Here is a 19,205-nt window from a genome sequence, read left to right as displayed (position 1 = left end):
ATGTTGAAAGTAGAAGGGGAGAGAGCTCTGCCCTCAAACTTCATGTTTACATATATGTTAACACTAAAGGTCCTTGTGACCTCTGAAGTGAAAACTCACTTTACTTTACTGAGTTCTGAAATGAATTTAGACCTGAGTTTAAAATGCAGTAAACAGGGTGTTTTGTTTGACACACACTTTTAGTTCTTCAGTACAAAGGTACTCAGAAAAAAATGTCTTTAGACTTGGAAAGAATATTTCATTTACGCATCTGGCTGGGTTTAGGCATGAACAAAGAGTCAACCGTCAACAGAAATATGAAGTTATAAAAATGGCAATATGACTTTTCTTCTACTGCTCATCCATTGCTTAACCCAGGTGCCTAGCTTTCATTAGCTTTCAAACGGTAGAGGTAATATTTGGAGGATAACACTTCCTCATCACAACCTCAGGTATCTTTGCATTTATGACTGACTGCACATCTCAGATGTTGGCACTCAGAACTGGTCAACAACCCTTTTATTACATTTTCCTAATAAATTCTCTATTTTATTCCCTAAGATGGTTCTTTCCCACCTTCTTGTCTCTTCTCAGGTGCTCCAATAATTCCACCCCCTGCATTCTCAGCCAATGACCTTGCTACATACTATATAGAAAAAAACATGCAACCAGAAAGAATTCCCTCCTTTCTCTCCACCACCCTTCTGCACCACTACTCATATGCTCCAGTGCCCTCTGTGTCTTCGCTCCTGTATAAAGGCCAGTGATATGCGATCAACCCCTCTTTGTGGGACCTTTCTCCCTAGCATAAAACTACCATCCTGGGAAGCTGCTGCATAGCACAGGGAGATCAGCTTAATGCTTTGTGACGATCTAGAGGGGTGGGATAAGGAGGGTGGGAGGGAGGCTCAAGAGGGAGGGGACATGGGGATACAGGTATACATATAGCTGATTCAGTTTGTTGTACAGCAGAAACTAACACAACACTGTAAAGCATTTATACTCCAATAAAGATATATATATTAAAAAAAAAAAACTGTCATCCCTTGATCTCCAGCTAGCACTCCATTTCTTTGACCAGTTTTCAGCAAAAATTCTTAAAAGAGTGCCTGACTCCATTCCTCCCCGCCCCCCTTTCTTTACATAACCTGCTTCATTTCATTTCCATCATCCCCAGCACTCATGACCAACATCTTTCCGGAGCCAGCATCTTTGTTTCTCTCAACCTCTCAGCAGTTACTTATGCCATGGACCATCCTTCTTGTGATCCTTTCTTCTCTCAATAGGGTGATGCTACTCCCACCTCGTTTTCCGCTGCCTCTCTGGTTCCTCCTTAGTTCTCTTTGCTGGCCTCTCATCTTCTTGCAGAGCTCTAAACATCAGCTGTATTCCAGCCCTCCTCTATCTACACTTTCTCTAACTGTTATCTAACTCCATGCTTCAGAAATCATCTCTCAATGCATTGCACATTCATATCTCTAATTTAGACCACTCCCCTGCCCTCTAAATATATATCCAACTACTAACTTGACACGTCCCAGTGTTTATAAAACACAGTGATAGAATGTCTTCCAGTAGACTTGACATTTTAGGGCATAGTTCTTGTTTGGAATCTCCTCAAAATATGCTTGCAGTATCAAGAGACCATTAAAAGTGAACGAAACTTCTACCTGCTAGTTTGTCTAGTTTTATATAGCAGTCTGGGAAAAAAATCATCTGAACATTGTCACCTTATGAACTGCATAGTGTAATAGGTTGTGAATAACCACAGAAATTTGTAAAATAGTAAAATTATCAGAGTCCAACTTAATAATTCCCACTAGAAACCTCCATGTTAAGGGATTTCCAATTATTTCAATTGATATCACAGTGTTTTAAAAACTATTATTTCTAATTCACTCTTCATTTTAACATGAATAGCATGTATGTCTCTATTCATTTCAATTGTGTGTCTCATACTATTCTGTAGATAGGATGAAAAGAGAAGTGTTAATTCTTTTTAGCTCCATTCCTCACGTACTACATGGATTATAGGTGTTATTGCTAGAGCTATTATCTTAAAATTTTTGTGTTCTTAATTAACAAAGCTGTATGCTTATTTATTTTATTTGGATTCACAAGATGCCTGCCATTTTTAGTACCATAAAGCTTCTCTGTCTCCTATTGTTAGCTACTTAAACATTATATATCTTAAATAGGCTGTGCATACCTAGATTTTTGCCTCCATGAATGAGTGAAAATTAAATAAATAAATAAGAGGTAGAAAGGATGAAAGGTGATGAGGTGACCTTTCAGACTTAGTGCTTATCAAGCCGTTTGGTGACTAGTGAATTGCCCACACTCATAGTCTCATTGTTTGAATGAGGCAGTTGACAATTCATCTGTTTTCAGGGCTGTTTACATCCTAGTGGGCACAGCTGAAAGATCTGAGCATATGAATAGTATCCACTGCCTTAATTCACCAATTGCAGCAGCAGATAAGCCATCCCTGTTATAGAGTGTGTTCCTAATAACACAGGAGTATGGGAGCCGCCGGGATGAGCAGGGAAGACTGTGCCTCTGTACGGTTCACAGTTAGATTCCAGTTAATGAGTTTCCAGAAAGTTCTTGCAAGATTGATGTAATCTGAGAAGAGTTTTCTGTCAATAGAAACTCCCTCTGTTTCTCCTTTGTCCTTTTATTGACCGTGTTTATTTTGGGTTCCAGTAAAGATCAAGTGACTGATTGTACAATGACCAACAAGAAACCTGATGGGAGGAGAAGTGGGGAACCTGCCTTTTCTTCAGTGCTCCTGATGCCTAATTCTATTGCATTGACAGTAGTTTCTGCCATGAGAATCTGAGGGGAGGATTCACTCCTCCTATTTTTTTTTAACCTCCTTTTAATGTCCTCTTGATAACACCTTTCTTTGTTTTTCTGTTCTCATGAGTCTTTGTGGTGTAGTTTCCACTTATGACCTCTGTCCCAAGACTTCTTTCCACCCAGCCTTTCTATTTCCATCCTGCAAAGTGACTTTCTATTCTGTGGTCCACTCTGGCCCTACCACCAAGAAGTTGTGTGGCCTTAGGCAAGTCATAACCCACTTGAGGGCTTCACTTTTCTCTTTTGTAAATGAAACAGTTTGGTTAGAAATTTTGTAAGCTTCTGTTAGCTCTGACATTCTCTTCTGAACCTATGAAAGATTTCAAGTCTTGATTGGCATGTATGCAGGCACAATTCCAGGTGCTCTCAGGAATCACACGTATCTGCCACTGTCCCCGAATGCTCATGTCCAATGATTAGGTCATTCACCACTGCAGTTGTCAGAGCTGATAAAGAACTCTGAACCAGTGTGTTACTAGAACCAACAAAGACAAAGAAAGCACCATTAAGATGTTCTTGGGTCTTGAATTAGTAGGAGAGGCTTATGAGAACCTGAAGGGATTGCGGGAGTGTGGAAAAGTTTGGAAAATTTGTTGAGCTTTGTGCCTGTCACTTTAACTTACTGGGTTTAGAATTTTTCATTTGTACCAAGAAGGAGTGGATTAGAACAGAGGTTCTCAACCTGACAGCGCATGTGGAAACTTTATAAAGATAGAGATTACTTAGGGTCCTCTAAGATTAGTTAAAGCAGTTCTCTTGGTTGGGGGCAAGGTGACCAGGCATGATGTCTGTCTTTTAAAAAGTGTTCCAGGTGATTCTGGTAAATCTAGACTTGAGAATCACTGGATTAGATGGTCTCTAAGATTCATTTTCACTCCAGTTTTCTGTGAGTCATAGCACGGAGTCAGAAAACTTTGTCTATAAAGGGTTAGATAGTCCTTTTTTAAGCCTTGTGAGCTATGTGGTCTCTATGACAATTATTCAACTCAGCCTTTGTAGGGCAAAGCTAATGTAAACAAATGGATGTGGCTGGATCTGGCCATTGGGCCATAGTTTTGCTGACCTCTGGTCTATGGGATAGAATTTACTTTGGAACTGATAGACCATCAGCAAATTATTTTTGTCCTGTATATCAGCCAATGACACATATAATTCTGTATAAGACATATAAAGGATGGTGCTTAATGATAGAGAACTTGGGGAAGTTGCACTATCTCAAAATTAAGATGCTTAGAGAAAATCAAAACCTTGGGAAAATATTTTGATTTGTTGTTCTGGATTTTGTTTTTTAGTAAATCTTCTCTTCTTGAGATTTCCTTTGAAGTATGTTTAATGGATACCACATAGACCCAATTGCATTCACCAAGCACTTACTGATGGCCTATCATGTGCTTTTAAAAAACGTAACACCAGAAAGAGTTCAAGTTTGAGTAGTAGATTCAATAAGTGATATCAGACCTTTTCAGACAGGTAAATTTGAGAGTCTTTCTTTGCCTATTGGCACTTAGTACCTTGATTATTGAAGCTCTTACTTATTGAAATAGGCACAACATATTTGATACCTCTACGTTTATTTAGGATATGTCTTTTGTCATTCGTTGTAATGTGTTTTCTTTCTCTTTCTCACTTCTTGCAGTCAGAAAAAGTGACATTGACTTGCCATGTGATTTGCCACAAGTTAGATAGCAAGCTATAATAATTTCCAAAGGGTTAGAATTTATAGTATACTATAAGTAACTCATTTATGCTGTTAATGATTTATAACCATACAGTTCTGATTGACTTTTTAAGAGCTCTAGGAGCGTAAGTAATAGGTGCAGAACGATAGACCAGAGTTTCAAGAATACGTTTTGGGCAGTGTCTGTTTCCATGATAACCATTATCTCTTAAGTCTATATGCATGGCTTAAAGGTTATGCCAATGACTCTAACGTGGTCTTGGGCCTCAGGTCTCTAGTTAGTTGATTCTGAAAAGCATTTAGTTTGGGCCTACCAGGAAGAATCTATGATTTAAAACACTTTAATCCTCCCTTTCACGTACTTCACGTTTTGAAAATTTCTCTTGCAAAATGTGTGGTTTTTCACATGTCACTCTTCTAGATGATTCTCTTCACATTTACTTCTTATAATCTTCCTATAACAACCAGTTGTGAAAACTCTTTACAGTGTTGCCAGCCAGATCTCAGGCTTATGAAATATATTTTCTGTCATCATGGCTTTTGGGGTATTACAGCATGTAGTTTAGGTGTTAATGCACAATTTTGATGTACTGGTTTCCAAATAGCCAAAAGGATGAAAGGAAAAAGAGCAATATTTTGTGAGGGAGAGGAGTCTGGCTTCCTGACTTCCCCTAGAATAGATCTTTAAGCCTTTTCTTCCCTCTTTGTTAACAAAAGGTGGAAAGGAAAATCAGGAATCATTTTCTTTTTCACTAAATATATCTGTTATAAAGTTGAGATGAGGCTGTGGAGCTGTCTTTTCCCAAAAGACTCTGTTCTCCTGATGCCTAGATTAGTAATTTAGGCCAGCGGTCCCCAACCTTTTTGACACCAGGGACTGGTTTCGTGGAAAACAATTTTTCCACAGACGGGGGGTTGGGGGGGTTGGTTCAGGCGGTACTGTGAGCGATGGGGAGCATCAGATGAAGCTTTGCTCACTGGCCCACCACTCACCTCCTGTTGTGTGGCCCTGTTCTGTAGAGGGGCCGCAGAACTGTAGAGGTCCGCAGACTGGGGGTTGGGGACCCCTGATTTAGATGCTATCATAAAGATAATGAGATTCAGTTTTAAAGATTGACTTAGGAGAATTTTTTGAGCATAATAAATTTGAATAATAAAGCCAAAAATTTAAAGCAGATGCTACTCAAGCAAAAATCCCACTTCATTTTAGTTAAACTCCAATTTTATAGAAGTCTGTGCAAAGTATATCAAGTTTTCCTCTTCATGTGAGGAAAGGTTTGATGTTTCAGTGCCTGAGTCTCATTTTGGCTTCATCATTTACTTCTTAAAATCTAAGACACATTCTCCCACCTAAGCTGGTAATGGCCACGTTGAGACTTTGCTGTCAGTGGGCTAGACAGAGCCTCCCCCTCATTCCTCTTCGGGAAACACTTTTCTATGCACAGAAGCAGCAGCTTAAGGTTAAGGAGTTTGCCTGACTCCGTCTACAGAACTCTGAAAATTGCCAAATCTGAATTTCCATCCAGCTCCATCTACATAGCTGGACAATGGCGTAGCAGTTTTTACGTATCACCTGAAAATGTTTAGACATTCCAAATTAGAGACAGGATTAAGTTAGTTTAAAAAGCTCAATGAAGACAAAAATATGAGACTAAAAATAGTTTGGTATGTTGCAACTTCCTTCTAATCCAAATAGCAATGTATATTTTCAGGCTGAGAGGCCGAGGCTACAACCGCAGCCTGGATTTCCTGCTAAGGTCCCCACAGCACTGTCATTCTCCCTGCTCAGAAACTGCTTTCTGCATATGAGGTAGAACAATGCATTAATTCATTACGAACAAAGATTTATTAAGGGACTGCATGATGGTAAACACTAGATGGGGAAGATACAACAAACAATGCTTGAATAAGTTTACTGTAATAGCCACAGTGGATTTAACTGAAGCCCATGGGATGTAAGCTTCATGTTCTCTCACTTGCCTGGAACCCTTTGAAGGCCCTATACTTAATTTTCTATGCAGAATTTTAATTCTTTTTCTTTCTTCCCTCTTTTTGAATATTGTTCCCTGTAAATCCTTGTTGCTTATCTATTTTATTTATAGTAGTGTGCATCTGTTAATCCCATGCTCCTAATTTATTCCCCCTTAGTAACCATAAATTTGTTTTCTGTATCTGTGAGTCTGTTTCTGTTTTGTAGATAGATTCATTAGTATTATTTTTTAGATTTCACATATAAGTGATATCATATATTTATCTTTCTCTGTCTGACTTGCTTCACTTAGTATGATATTCTCTAGATCCATCAATATTGCTGCAAATGGCAATATTTCATCCTTTTTATGGCTAGGATTTCATTGTATATATATTCTTTTTCTTAAGAAGAGTCCCCTAAATTACTTAAGTTTCAGGTTCCACCAAACCTGGATCCATCCCTGATTTCAGGTATGAATCTTTGGCTGTGAAATCAAGTGTACGAGAAATATGACTACTTGTGCTATAGTCAAATTTATTTTCTATTTGAACATGCCTTCCGCCGAGTGGAAGAAACAACCTCAGCAAATACAGAGATCTTCCTAGAAGTGAATCTATAATAAATTGTGAGTGGAGTTTACAGGATACCAAGACACTGAGGGAGGGGGCGTCTGGCCCTAGGTTGTCCCTTGTTGTGCTTGCTGTCTCTGAGACTGTCCCTGACCTAGAGGTGTACAGTCCAGGTATATTGGGTCTTTGTCCTTCTGGTCCTGATTATGAGCTCTCCCTAGGTGAGCTCTCTCTCTCTCTCAGCTTCTTCCATGTCTCTGAGGAAGGGAAGACCCTGAGGGATCAAAGCGTTGGGATTCTTTGGCTTCCCTTCAGCACCATTCTGGAAATACAAGAAAATCTGAAGCTATGTCATGTTATCTATGTCTAGACATGCCAAGCATCCGTGTCCACTCTATTGCTCCTGTGCCATGCCGGGCACTGGAAGCTTCTCTAAGGCCCTCCTCATTCCTGACTCCACCTTAGAAATGAGGCATAGGCTTCCTATGTTCTAAAATCCCTCAGATCTACTTGAGGAGAGAACCAGAGTTTGGTTGCAAGGCACTGCTTCTTTTAAGAGGAACTGGTGTCTCAGCCCATTCATGAGTTGGATTGTGCAGTGAGGAGAGAGGCTATTTCTCATCCATCAGAATTTCATCCATGACTACTGTTTTTTACATAAACACTGTGCTTTGTGTCCTTCAGGGTTTGGTTTTTGAAGCTTAAAAGGCAATATTCATGTGCCTCAAAATTTTCAAACTGTCAGTCTCTGACTACAAAGGCAATTTTTTGCAACTTGCAAGACCAGAAATGATTTTCTGTGCTCTGGTTCTCCTTGAGAGGCAGTGAAACTAGAATGCGCAAATTGGAGAGCCCGCGAGGCACAAGGAATTAGTTAGCAATTCATAACATTATCTGGCCACATCATCTATTCAGTAATGGCATTTCAGTGGCTGAGAAACTGACCATAATGCAGGTGTCTGCACTAGCCACCTTTTCTTCCCATCAGAAAATATTCTAACCCATTGAGTTGAGTGAATGTTCATGTGCTGTGGATGAGTGCCCATTGTTAAGGTGAACTAGTTCTTGGTCAGGGATATTTGACCATGCTCTGGGTAACTATAATAGCCTGTCTGGGGTCATTTTATGCAATTAGACTACATGAAAGGTGACGAGTTGAAAATTGTTTTCTAAATTTGATAGGTACTTTCCATCTATCATAGCTGGCATTAGAAGTTCTGCATTCAAAAAACAAACAAAAAAACAAACAAGCAAACAGAGAAGTTCTGGATTCACCCTTGCTAATGGAGAATGTAATTTGCTGTACTCAAACACAAATCCTGACACAGAAAGCTTATCCACTACATTTTAGTGCTACCAAAATAGTAGTTTTGAATGTCATTTTCTAATAACACCACATATAATTTTGAGTAGTTTAGATAGCAGTATTTACATGTTTTTTGATTGCTTGGAAGTATGAAAATATGAGGGATTTTTGTTTTACAGTACCTTTCTTGACATACTAAAGCACCTAACAAAGACTAATTTAGAATTCTTCACAGCACTGACATGCAGAAATGTCAACAGTTTACTTTAATTCAAAATTAATAAAAAATAACTGAATCAGGATTTAACAAACTCTGAAAATCACCCATAATTTGGAATTTAAAATACTATGTCAGAGGACTAGTTATAATATGCCTTTCATTTCCTCTAGAGTTATTTATGATGGATGTGGGCTTTGGATACTTTTCACTTCCATTTACAGTGGGTTTGGCTTAAAAAGATTCCCTTTTTGAATTTCAAATAATTATTGAAGATAATTCGAAGGTATTTTCAAGGTGAAGGAAATTGAAGCACACAATTACTAGATAGAAGAAAGCTCTTTATAAACAGCAGGCTTGATCAGTGCATGTGAAAACAGGCAACGCTATTAGATTTGCTAAGATGGAACTTTTAATGTTCAGTTAAGGATCAATATCTAAACTTCTCTGATTCATCTACCAGTCATTTCATACTAAAGGTGAAGAATTCTTCCCATTTCACCTTTTGATAATGAAAAATAGAAATAATAGAGACAAATGCCCAAAGGCATTTCTTCCCACCATTTTTTTTGCAAAAAGAATCATTTCTAATAATCTAAACCTTAACTATAAATACGATGATAAGAAATTAACATTGTAAAGGAGAAGGTTAAATTCTTGACTGGGTAAAGCCAGAATCAACAATTACTTTTAAGACAAAAAAATTTCTGTCTAGTAAGCTGTTAACACCTGTGAAGGACTAAGCCATAGAATCAAGGATGATATCTTTTAAAAATAGAAATTGAGTGAATTCAAAGTCTCCAACTCTTTCTTCTTATTCATTTATTTATTTATATATTTAATCATTCACATATTTATCCCTTTATTCACTTAAAATTTTTTCAAATATTTATTGGATGCTTATTATATGCCAGGCTATTTTAAAAATCACATTCCAAATTCCAATAAATTATAATTGTTCAGAGAAATATGTTCTCGTTAAAGAATTTAAGCACCTTTGAAAATAGTTGAATTTCATAATGCCATTTGCAGCAACATGGATGCAACTAGAGATCATCATACTAAGTGAAGTAAGTCAGAAGGAGAAAGACAAATACTATATGATACCACTTATATGTAGAATCTAAAATATGACACAAATGAACTTATTTACAAAACAGAAACAGACTCACAGACAAAGAGAATGGACTTGTGGTTGCCAAGGCGGGTAGGCAGTGGTGGGGGAATGGATTGGGAGTTTGAGGTTAGCAGATGCAAACTATTATATATAGAATGGATAAACAACAAGGTCCTACTGTTGCAAGGGAACTATATTCAATATCCTGTGATAAACCATAAGGGAAAAGAATATGAAAAAGAATTTATATACATATGCATAACTGAATCACTTTGCAGTACACCAGAAACTAACACAACATTGTAAATCAACTATACTTCAATAAAATAAATTTTAAAAAATAAATTAATTTAAAAAATGGTTGAATTTTAAATACAGCCCTTATACACAGTCACATTTTGCTCAGAAATGGAAATTGATCTTTAAGTAATTCAGATTAAAAATGTAATATTTAACTACAGATATATGCCAGTGACTTAAATTTGTTTGAAGATTATTGTGAAGTTATTCAAAATTTACTAAACTTCAAGAGTCCACTTACCACCCAGCTGACATAGAATTGTCGATAGTTATTAATGTACTGTGAGAGTAAGGCAAGACTCTTATGTAGTGGTTTAGAGGTGTGAAACATTTTACTATAATATACCAGTTGTAAAACATTGTGTAGTACTACTCATGGTAGAAAAAAGTTTTCCCCTTGACATCATCTATTCCCTTGAGTAGAGTTTGGCTATTTATGTGTGGCTTGCATAACTGAGAATTAACTGATCACAAAAATAAGCAGTTATATACAGAGCGCATTTATAGAAATCCTAGTTAATTCTCTTGGTTAAGCTTTTAATTACATCCAATTATTTCCTGTTAGTTCATTGAAAAACCTAACAAATAACCAAGTGACGACTAGCTAGCATCACATCTTACAAGTTATTTTTTAGGAAACACCAAACTAATTATGACTTTGCCTGCAGCTCTTAAACAAAAATTAAAAATTATTTTTATTTCAGATGCGATCTGTGAGCCGAGTCTTTAAGTTTATTGATATGCCAGCAGAAGACGGTAGACCTAACAAGTCATTGAAACCATCCAAGGATGACCAGCTCTCGAAAGTTATGATTATTAAGAATCAACACGTGAAGAAAGATGACATCTGGCCCTCAGGGGGCCGAATGACCGTCAAAGACCTCACAGTGAAGTATACAGATGGTGGGAATGCCGTATTAGAGAACATTTCCTTCTCAATAAGTCCTGGCCAGAGGGTGAGATTTAAACATTGCTTGCTTTGTTAAACCTGTGTTCAGTAAGTGAATCTCAGTAGCCTAAAGCAATGTGTTAGTAGAATCCATTTGTAACATTGTTATTGTAGACTAGGACCAATATTGAACACAAATATTTTCAAGTTATTATATGAAGTCATTGTTTCATGTGAAATATACTTTGCAAAGTCCTGAATCTATATAATGGAACCATTTTATTCCATTTTATTTTATTTTTGTATTAATTTTTATTGGAGTATAGCTACTTTACAATGTTGTGTTAGTTTCTGCTGTACATCAAAGTGAATCAGTTATATATATACATATATGCACTCTTTTTTAGATTCCATTCCTATTTAGGTCACCACAGAGCACTGAGTAGCGCTCCCTCTGCTATACAGTAGGTGCTCATTAGTTATCTATTTTATACATAGTAGTGTATATATGTCAGTCCTAATCCCCCAATTCATCCCACCCACCTCTTTCCCCCTTGGTAACCATGAGTTTGTTTTCTACATCTGTGATTCTGTTTCTGCTTTGCAAGTAAGTTCATCTGTACCATTTTTCTAGGTTCCACATATAAGCAATATTATGATATTTGTCTTTCTCCTTCTAACTTACTTCACTCTGTATGACAATCTCTGGGTCCATCCATGTTGCTGGAAATGACATTATTTTGTTCCTTTTATGGCTGAGTAATATTCCATTATACATATATATATGCCACATCTTCTTTATCCATTCCTCTGTCGATGGACATTTAGGTTGCTTATACAAACGGCTCATGCGGCTCAATATCAAAAAACTAACAACCCAATCAAAAAATGGGTAGAAGATCTAAATAGACATTTCTCCGAAGAAGACATACACATGGCCAAAAAACACATGAAAAGATGCTAGACATCACTAATTATTAGAGAAATGCAAATCAGAACTACAGTGAGATATCACCTCACACTGGTCAGAATGACCATCATCAAAAACTCTACAAATAATAAGTGCTGGAGATGGTGTGGAGCAAAAGGAACCTTCCTACACTGTTGGTGGGAATGTAAATTGGTGTAGTCACTATGGAGAACAGTATGGAGGTTCCTTAAAAAACTAAAAATAGAGCTACCATATGATCCAGCAATCCCACTCCTGGGCATATAATGGGACCTTTTTTTTTTTTTCAGTTTATTTATTTATTTTTGGCTGAGTTGGGTCTTTGTTGCTGTGTGCATGCTTTCTCTAGTTGCGGTGAGTGGGGGCTACTCTTTGTTGCGGTGCGCAGGCTTCTCATTGCGGTGGCTTCTCTTGTGGAGCACGGGCTCTAGGCACGTGGGCTTCAGTGGTTGCGGCATGCAGGCTCAATAGTTGTGGCTCATGCGCTCTAGAGCACAGGCTCTGTAGTTGTGGCGCACAGGCTTAGTTGCTCTGTGGCATGTGGGATCTTCCTGGACCAGGAATCGAACTGCATTGGCAGGCGGATTCTCAACCACTGCGCCACCAGGGAAGCCCTGGGACCATTTTAAATGTGATTCTACTTGCAGAATATCTAATTGATTGCTACCTTACCAACTAAAGAAGCTGTTAAATAAACAAAAATTATAACATGTTTTAGATTTTGCATCTTGAAACTATCTTCCATTTCAGGTGAGGGAAATATTTTGTTGCTGATTCCATCTAAAGTTTTCTTAAATTTTACCTAATTGACACTCTTTCAAACAAGTGGTACTTTTTTTCTTAGCTTTTTTCAATTTGCTTGTTTAGTTGGAGTTTTCATCAAGGTATGGATTGTTAAATTTTTTTCCCAATAATGCACTAAGCTATAATTATTTATGAAGCAATAATTTTTTATTATTTAATAAGCAAAAATAACCTTGTACTATTTTGAAGTGTTTTTTATGGATCCCAGCACTGGGCTGAATTCACAGAAGTTACTCAAATATACGGATTCTGGAATTGATTCTTAGAGAAGGGGATGGTCATTCTCCCTACATTTTATGCTCTGTAAATGTGATTTTATATTCTCTCCAGATTCCTTATTCTGGGCCACTCTGTAAATCTAGCAGGAGTATTATATTGTTTGGATTGCTTTCTTTTCCATTTAAATTGAGATAGAATACAATAGGGCTACTTCTTATGAAAACTGAATTTTATTTTATTTTATTTATTTTTAAAAATATTTATTGGGTTGCGCCAGTTTTAGTTGCGGCTCACCAGCTCCTTAGTTGTGGCATGCATTTGGGATCTAGTTCCCTGACCAGGGATCGAACCCGGGCCCCCGGCATTGGGAGCACGAAGTCTTAACCACTGTGCCACCAACGAATTCCCTGAAAACTGAATTTTAAAACTTCATCTCTCTGTGGTTTAATTTCAAACAGAGATTTTTTTTTTTTTAACTGGGGAGATAATGGTCAGTAAGGTTTGTTAGGCCATCATCACTGTCACCAACACAGAAACAGACTGTTTTCACTTGCTTTTGCCCATGGGTTTAGGAATGCTTGATAATTGGATGTATTAGGCAAAGTTCTGATAAGAAAAAAGTATAGAGTGAGCAAAAATTTTCTACATCTTATGCTAAATGGCTTGAAATTGCACACTGGAAAATTTGACTTACCTTTTCGTCTAGTTAGGAAAAATATATTCACATACTACTAAAATTAGCTCTTTATTATATTTATGCTCATCAAGAATGAGATTTGTTTTTTCCTGAGAGAAAAGTATAAATGGGCATAAATGGAAAGACTAGGTTCTAGACTGAATTTTCCCCTAATATTAGAATGAGGTTGTCTAAAGTTATGCTTTGGAACTAAGTAAAATTAATGGTTTGCCTTCATTCTTCCCTTCCATTGAGAAAAGCATAATTAATTACTCTTTCTTGCTTCATACATCAATGAATGACATAGGCAGCTGAAGGTCACCAGGCTGGATGCCAAAAGCGCTGTGAAGTTATAACAACAGCAACAGATAGGTTGATCCACAGGAGGAATAGATTTGGTAAATTATTTGCTTTCCCTCCTCCTGACATTCTCCCATCCATTTGCTTTTCCAATGCTCACTTGCCCACTAAATTAAATACAAACAAGTCCTAGTAGAGTGACAGAGTTTCAGAGTCCTCATTTTTGTAGGTAGTTTCCTTGATGTGAGAGTAGTAATCAGAGATGCTGTAAAATGAGAAGAAGCAATATGCCCAGGCATTCCATCTTCTCTGAACCTTTATACAGGAAGCAGGCGATGTGTCTTTGCAAGACACTCCCTAGGTGCTTTGGGAGAATTGAAAATTACTCACATAAGGCTATAGATGTTTATAGAGCACTTATCATGTCCTAAGCACTGTTTAAAGACCTTTATTTGCTATCACATTTGATCTTATTATAACTCCAAAGGTAGATGTTATTACCCTTTTTGCACATAGTGGAAGAAACTAACGATCAGTTAAGTGAGTGAAGTAGCAGGGATCTCAAACTCAGATCTCTCTGACCTCAAAGTCCTTTTTTACCTGCTTCTCTTAAAAGAAGAAAAAGAAGGAGCAGAAGAAAGAAGACAGAAAGAGAGAGAGAGATCTGTCACAGAAGATGTCAATCTAAAAGGGGAAATGTGAAATCCAGTAACAGCTAAAGCAGAATTACTCTGAAGCTAACAAGGCTGAGGTTTCAAAGAACTTCACTTGCCTGAGCCCCTTTCAAGGGCCTGTACATAATTTTGTGTTTATAGTTTTGAAATCTTTATTCTTGAAAAGAGCTCCCCTCCCCACCCCAAAAAATTATACCCTTGAATAAGAGATATATAGATAAAATGCTAAGGTAATTCAGAAGAGGAAGCAGTTATTATCATTTGGCTGGGAGTTGGCCTGTTCAGGGAAGGTTTACCACAGGAAGTAGCATTTAGAATGAGGCTTCAAGACTTAAACTGTGATTTGAGTAATTAAGGTGGGTGAAGAAGGGTGCTGTAGGCAGAGGGAAAAACATGAGGCATGGAGCATGTACGGAAAACAATGACTGGTTCAGTCATTCGATGACTGGAGGATGCATAAAGGATGTAATTGGATCCAAGATTGGTGCAAGTTGGTGCAGATTATGGATCTTGAGAGCCAAAGCAATAAAGGGAGGTTATAACTCAGAAAATCCTAATTGATTTTGCTACCACATGGTCTTTGAGAGCAGTGGTTCTCAAAGTGTGGTTCCTGCACCAGCATCATCTGCGTCACTTGAAAACTTGCGAGAAATGCATATTTTTGAGCCTCACTGAGCCCTACCGCCCAAGGGGTGGGGACAGTGGTCTGTGTTTTATCACACCTTCCAGGTGGTGCTGATACATGCCCATCTACTTGTGAGAACCCATATTTAAGAGAGTCGTTAGGTGTAGAGGAGTGATGTAGAAGAGTGAGGGTAGAATTCCAACTGTAAAGGCTTAGGGAATGGGTGAGTCCTAAGTTGAGGGGTTATATAGAACACCAGTGTTGGTGGTGGGAGAGAGAAAGCAAGAACATCTGTCTAAGATGATGGGTATATAGAGGGATTTGCCTTTGTTCTGTAGGAGTAGTTGGGAGTTTTTTTGTTTGTTTGTTTTGTTTTGTTTTGTTTCTTGAGACAGGAGGAAAGGAGATAAGTGGAGTTAAAGAGAAGTGGAGTTAAAGAGAATCATTGAGCAAAAAGCTGGAAAACTGAAGGTGTTCTTATTAGGCTGCCTTAATATTTTAAGTCAACTTCCACAATCATCGAAGTTGAGTAGTGTCAGTCCTCTGATTTTGTTCTTCTCCTTTAATAATGTGTTGACTGTTCTTTTGCATCTCCATATAAACTTTAGAATCAGTTTGCCATATACACAAAATAACTTGCTGGGATTTTGACTGGGATTGCACTGAATCTATAGATCAAGTTGAGAAGAACCAACATCTTGACAATATTGAGTCTTCCTATCCATGAACATGGAATATCTCTCTATTTGTTTAATTTTTCTTTGATTTAATTCATCACTTTTGTAATTTTTCTCATCCCGATCTTGTGTATATTTTCTTAGATTTATACCTAAGTATTTCATTTTGGGGAGTGCTAATGTAAATTGTATTTTGTTTTTAATTTAAAATTCCACTTGTTCATTGATGGTATGTAGGAAAGCAGTTGACTTCTGTATATTAACCTTGTATCCTGCAGTCTTGCTATAGTCACTTATTAGTTCCAGGAGTTTTAGTGTTGATTCTTTTGTACTTTCTACATAGATGATAACGTCATCTGTGAACAAAAACAGTTTTACTTTGTTCTTCTCAATCTGTATGCCTTTTATTTCCTTTTCTTGTCTTGTTGCATTAGCTAAGATTAGGATGCTGAAAGCAGTTGTAAGAGGGGAACATTCTTGCCTTGATGTTGATCTTAGTGGGAAAGCTTCACATTTTTCATCATTCAGTAATAATAGCTGTAGGGTTTTTGTAGAGGTTCTTTATCAAGTTGATGACCTTCCCCTCTATTCCTACTTTGCTAAGAGCTTTTATCAGGCATTGGTGGTGGATTTTGTCAAAGGCTTTTTCTGCATCTGTTGATATGGCCGTATTATTTTTCTTGCCTGTTGATATGATGGATTGTATTAATTGAGTTTCAAATGTTGAACCAACCCTGCATATCTGGGATAAATCCCACTTGGTCATGGTGTATAATTCTCTTTATACGTTGTTGGGTTTCATTTGTTAATTTTTTAAAGCATTTTGCATCTATGTTCATGAGAAATATTGATCTGTAATATCTTTAGTTTTGGTATTATGGCAATGCTGGTCTCATAGAATGATTTAGGATGTATCTCTTTTGCTTCTATCTTCTGAATGAGATTGTAGAAAATTGGTAGAATTTCTACTTTAGGTGACTTGTAGAATTCACCAGTGAATCTATCTGGGATTGGTGCTTTCTGATTTGGAAGGTTATTAATTATCAATTCAATTTCTTTAAAAAGTATATGCCTATTTAGATTGTCTATTTCTTCTTATGAGTTTTGGCAGATTGTATCTTTTAAGGAATTTGTTCATTTCATCTAAGTTATCAAACTAGTGGGCATAGAGTTTTTCATAGTATTTCTTTACTATTAATAATATGTATTAAGAGATGTAGTGAGTTTCCCTCTTTCATTTCTTTAAAAAATTTTTAATTGAAATATAGTTGACATACTATTATGTAAGGCTCAGGTGTACTACATAGTGATTTGACATCTGCATACATTATGAAATGGTCACCACAGTAAGTCTAGTAACCATCCATCCCCATACAAAGTTATTACAATATTAACCACATTCCTTATGCTAAATAAGGTAAATATTCTTTCATTTTTGATGTTAGTAATTTGTGTCATCTCTCTTATTTTCTTAGTTAGCCTGGCTAGAAACTTATAAAATTTAATGATCTTTTCAGAGAACCAGTTTTTAGTTTCATTGATTTTCCCTACCAATTTCCTGTTTTCAGTTGGTTGATTCTACTGTAATTGTTATTTATTTATTTTTCTTCTGCCTAATTTTGATTTAATTTACTCTTCTTTTTCTGGTTTCCTAAGATGGAAGCTTAGATTATTGATTTTAGTTATTTCTTCTTTTTTGTATTACATATTCTTTTCTATACAAGATATTTATATTATACTACAGATATATATTTATTTTGTATGAGATATATTAGATATTTCTATATTAGATATTTCTTCTTTTCTATAGCATTTAATATTATAAATTTCCCTCTGTACTGCTTTTGCTGCGTACCACAAAATCTGATAAATTTCTTTCTTATTTTCATTTATTTGAAATCTTTTTTTCCCTTGAGATTTCTTTTTTACCCTATGTGTTGTTTAATGTCCAAGTATTTGGGGATTTTCCAGCTGTCTTTCTGTTATTGATTTCTGGTTTAATTCCATCGTGGTCTGAGAGCATACATTGTATGAGTTGCATTCTCTTGAATTCGTTAAATTGTGTTTTATGACCCATAATGTGATTTATCTTGGTGAATGTTCCCTGTGAGCTTGAGAAGAATGTTATTTTGCTGTTGTTGGATGAAGTAGTCTATAGGTGTTAATTATATCCAATTGACTGATGATTGTGTAGAGTTCAATTATATCCTTACTGATTTTCTAACTTCTGTGTCTGTCCATTTTTGATAGAGGAATATTGAAGTCTCCAACTGTATTTTGACACAATGTTGTTAGGCATATACACATTAAAAATTATGTCTTTCTGGAGTATTGGCCCCTTTATCATTATATGGTACCCCTTATCTGATAATTTCTCTTGCTCTGATATCTGCTCTGTGTAAAATTAGTTACTACAACTTTCTTTAATTAGTGTTAACATGGTATATCTTTTTCTGTACTTTTAATCTATTTCTATATGCCTTTACATTTAAAGTGGGTTTATTTCTTTAAAGTGAAATTAGTCAGGGAAAGACAAATACCATCTGGCTTCACTTATACACGAACTCTAAAAACAAAAAAAATGAACAAATATAACAAAACAGAGAGTCATAGATACAGAGAACAAGTGGTTGCCAGAGGGGTGGGCACTGGGAGGATGAGAGAAATAGGTGAGAGAGATTAAAACTTTTTGTAGTTGCCCTAAAATTTGCAATATATGTTTTCAACTAATCCAGGTCACCTTTAAACAACACTATAGTGCCTCACAGGTCGTGGAAGTATGTTATTATAACAAAATACAGTTGACTCCTGAACAGGGTGGAGGTAGGGGGTGCCCACCCTCTGCACAGTCGAAAATATCTTCTCTGTTTATCTGAGATTGCTCTGTACACATGGTCCCTCTTTATCCGCAGCTCTGCATCATCTAATTCAACCAACTCTGGATATTGTAGCACTGTAGTGTTTACTATTGAAAATAATCTGCGTGTAAGTGGACTTGCACAGTTCAAACCTGTGTTGTTCAACGGTCAACTGTATTCCCACTTCCTCCCTCTTTGTCCCTTGTATTGTTGCTGCCATTCATTTCACTTATACAGAAGCATATATATAAACATACATAATTGAATACATTGTTGCTATTATTATTTTGAACACACTACTACCTGTCAGATCAATTAAGAATAAGAAAAATAATATTTCTTATTTTACCTTCACTTATTCATTCTCTGATGCTCTTCCTTTCTTTACGTAGATCAGAATTTCTGACTTAATTTTCCTGAAGAACTTTTTAAAACATTTATTGCAAAGCTGATCTACTGGCATCAAATTCCCTTGATTTTTGTTTGAGAAAGTCTTTATTTCTCCCTTATCTTTTGAAGGATAATTTCACAAGG

General features: G+C 36.6%; 1 protein-coding gene across 3 annotated transcripts in view; it reads left to right on the top strand.

Moving 5' to 3' along the window:
• Positions 1-19,205, top strand: part of CFTR (CF transmembrane conductance regulator) — a 195,072-nt gene that overhangs the window by 144,024 nt on the left and 31,843 nt on the right. For all 3 annotated transcript variants that reach the window (XM_036864463.1, XM_036864464.1, XM_036864462.1), the window contains one exon: positions 10,705-10,956. In XM_036864463.1, coding sequence (XP_036720358.1) covers positions 10,705-10,956 — 252 coding nt within the window. The remainder of the gene's footprint in view (positions 1-10,704; positions 10,957-19,205) is intronic.

The sequence above is a fragment of the Balaenoptera musculus genome, chromosome 9, assembly GCF_009873245.2.
Source record: "Balaenoptera musculus isolate JJ_BM4_2016_0621 chromosome 9, mBalMus1.pri.v3, whole genome shotgun sequence".
NCBI classification, from domain to species: Eukaryota; Metazoa; Chordata; class Mammalia; order Artiodactyla; family Balaenopteridae; genus Balaenoptera; species Balaenoptera musculus.
The sequence above is the reverse complement of the archived record's forward strand: the minus strand, read 5'-3'. Positions and strand labels throughout refer to the sequence as shown.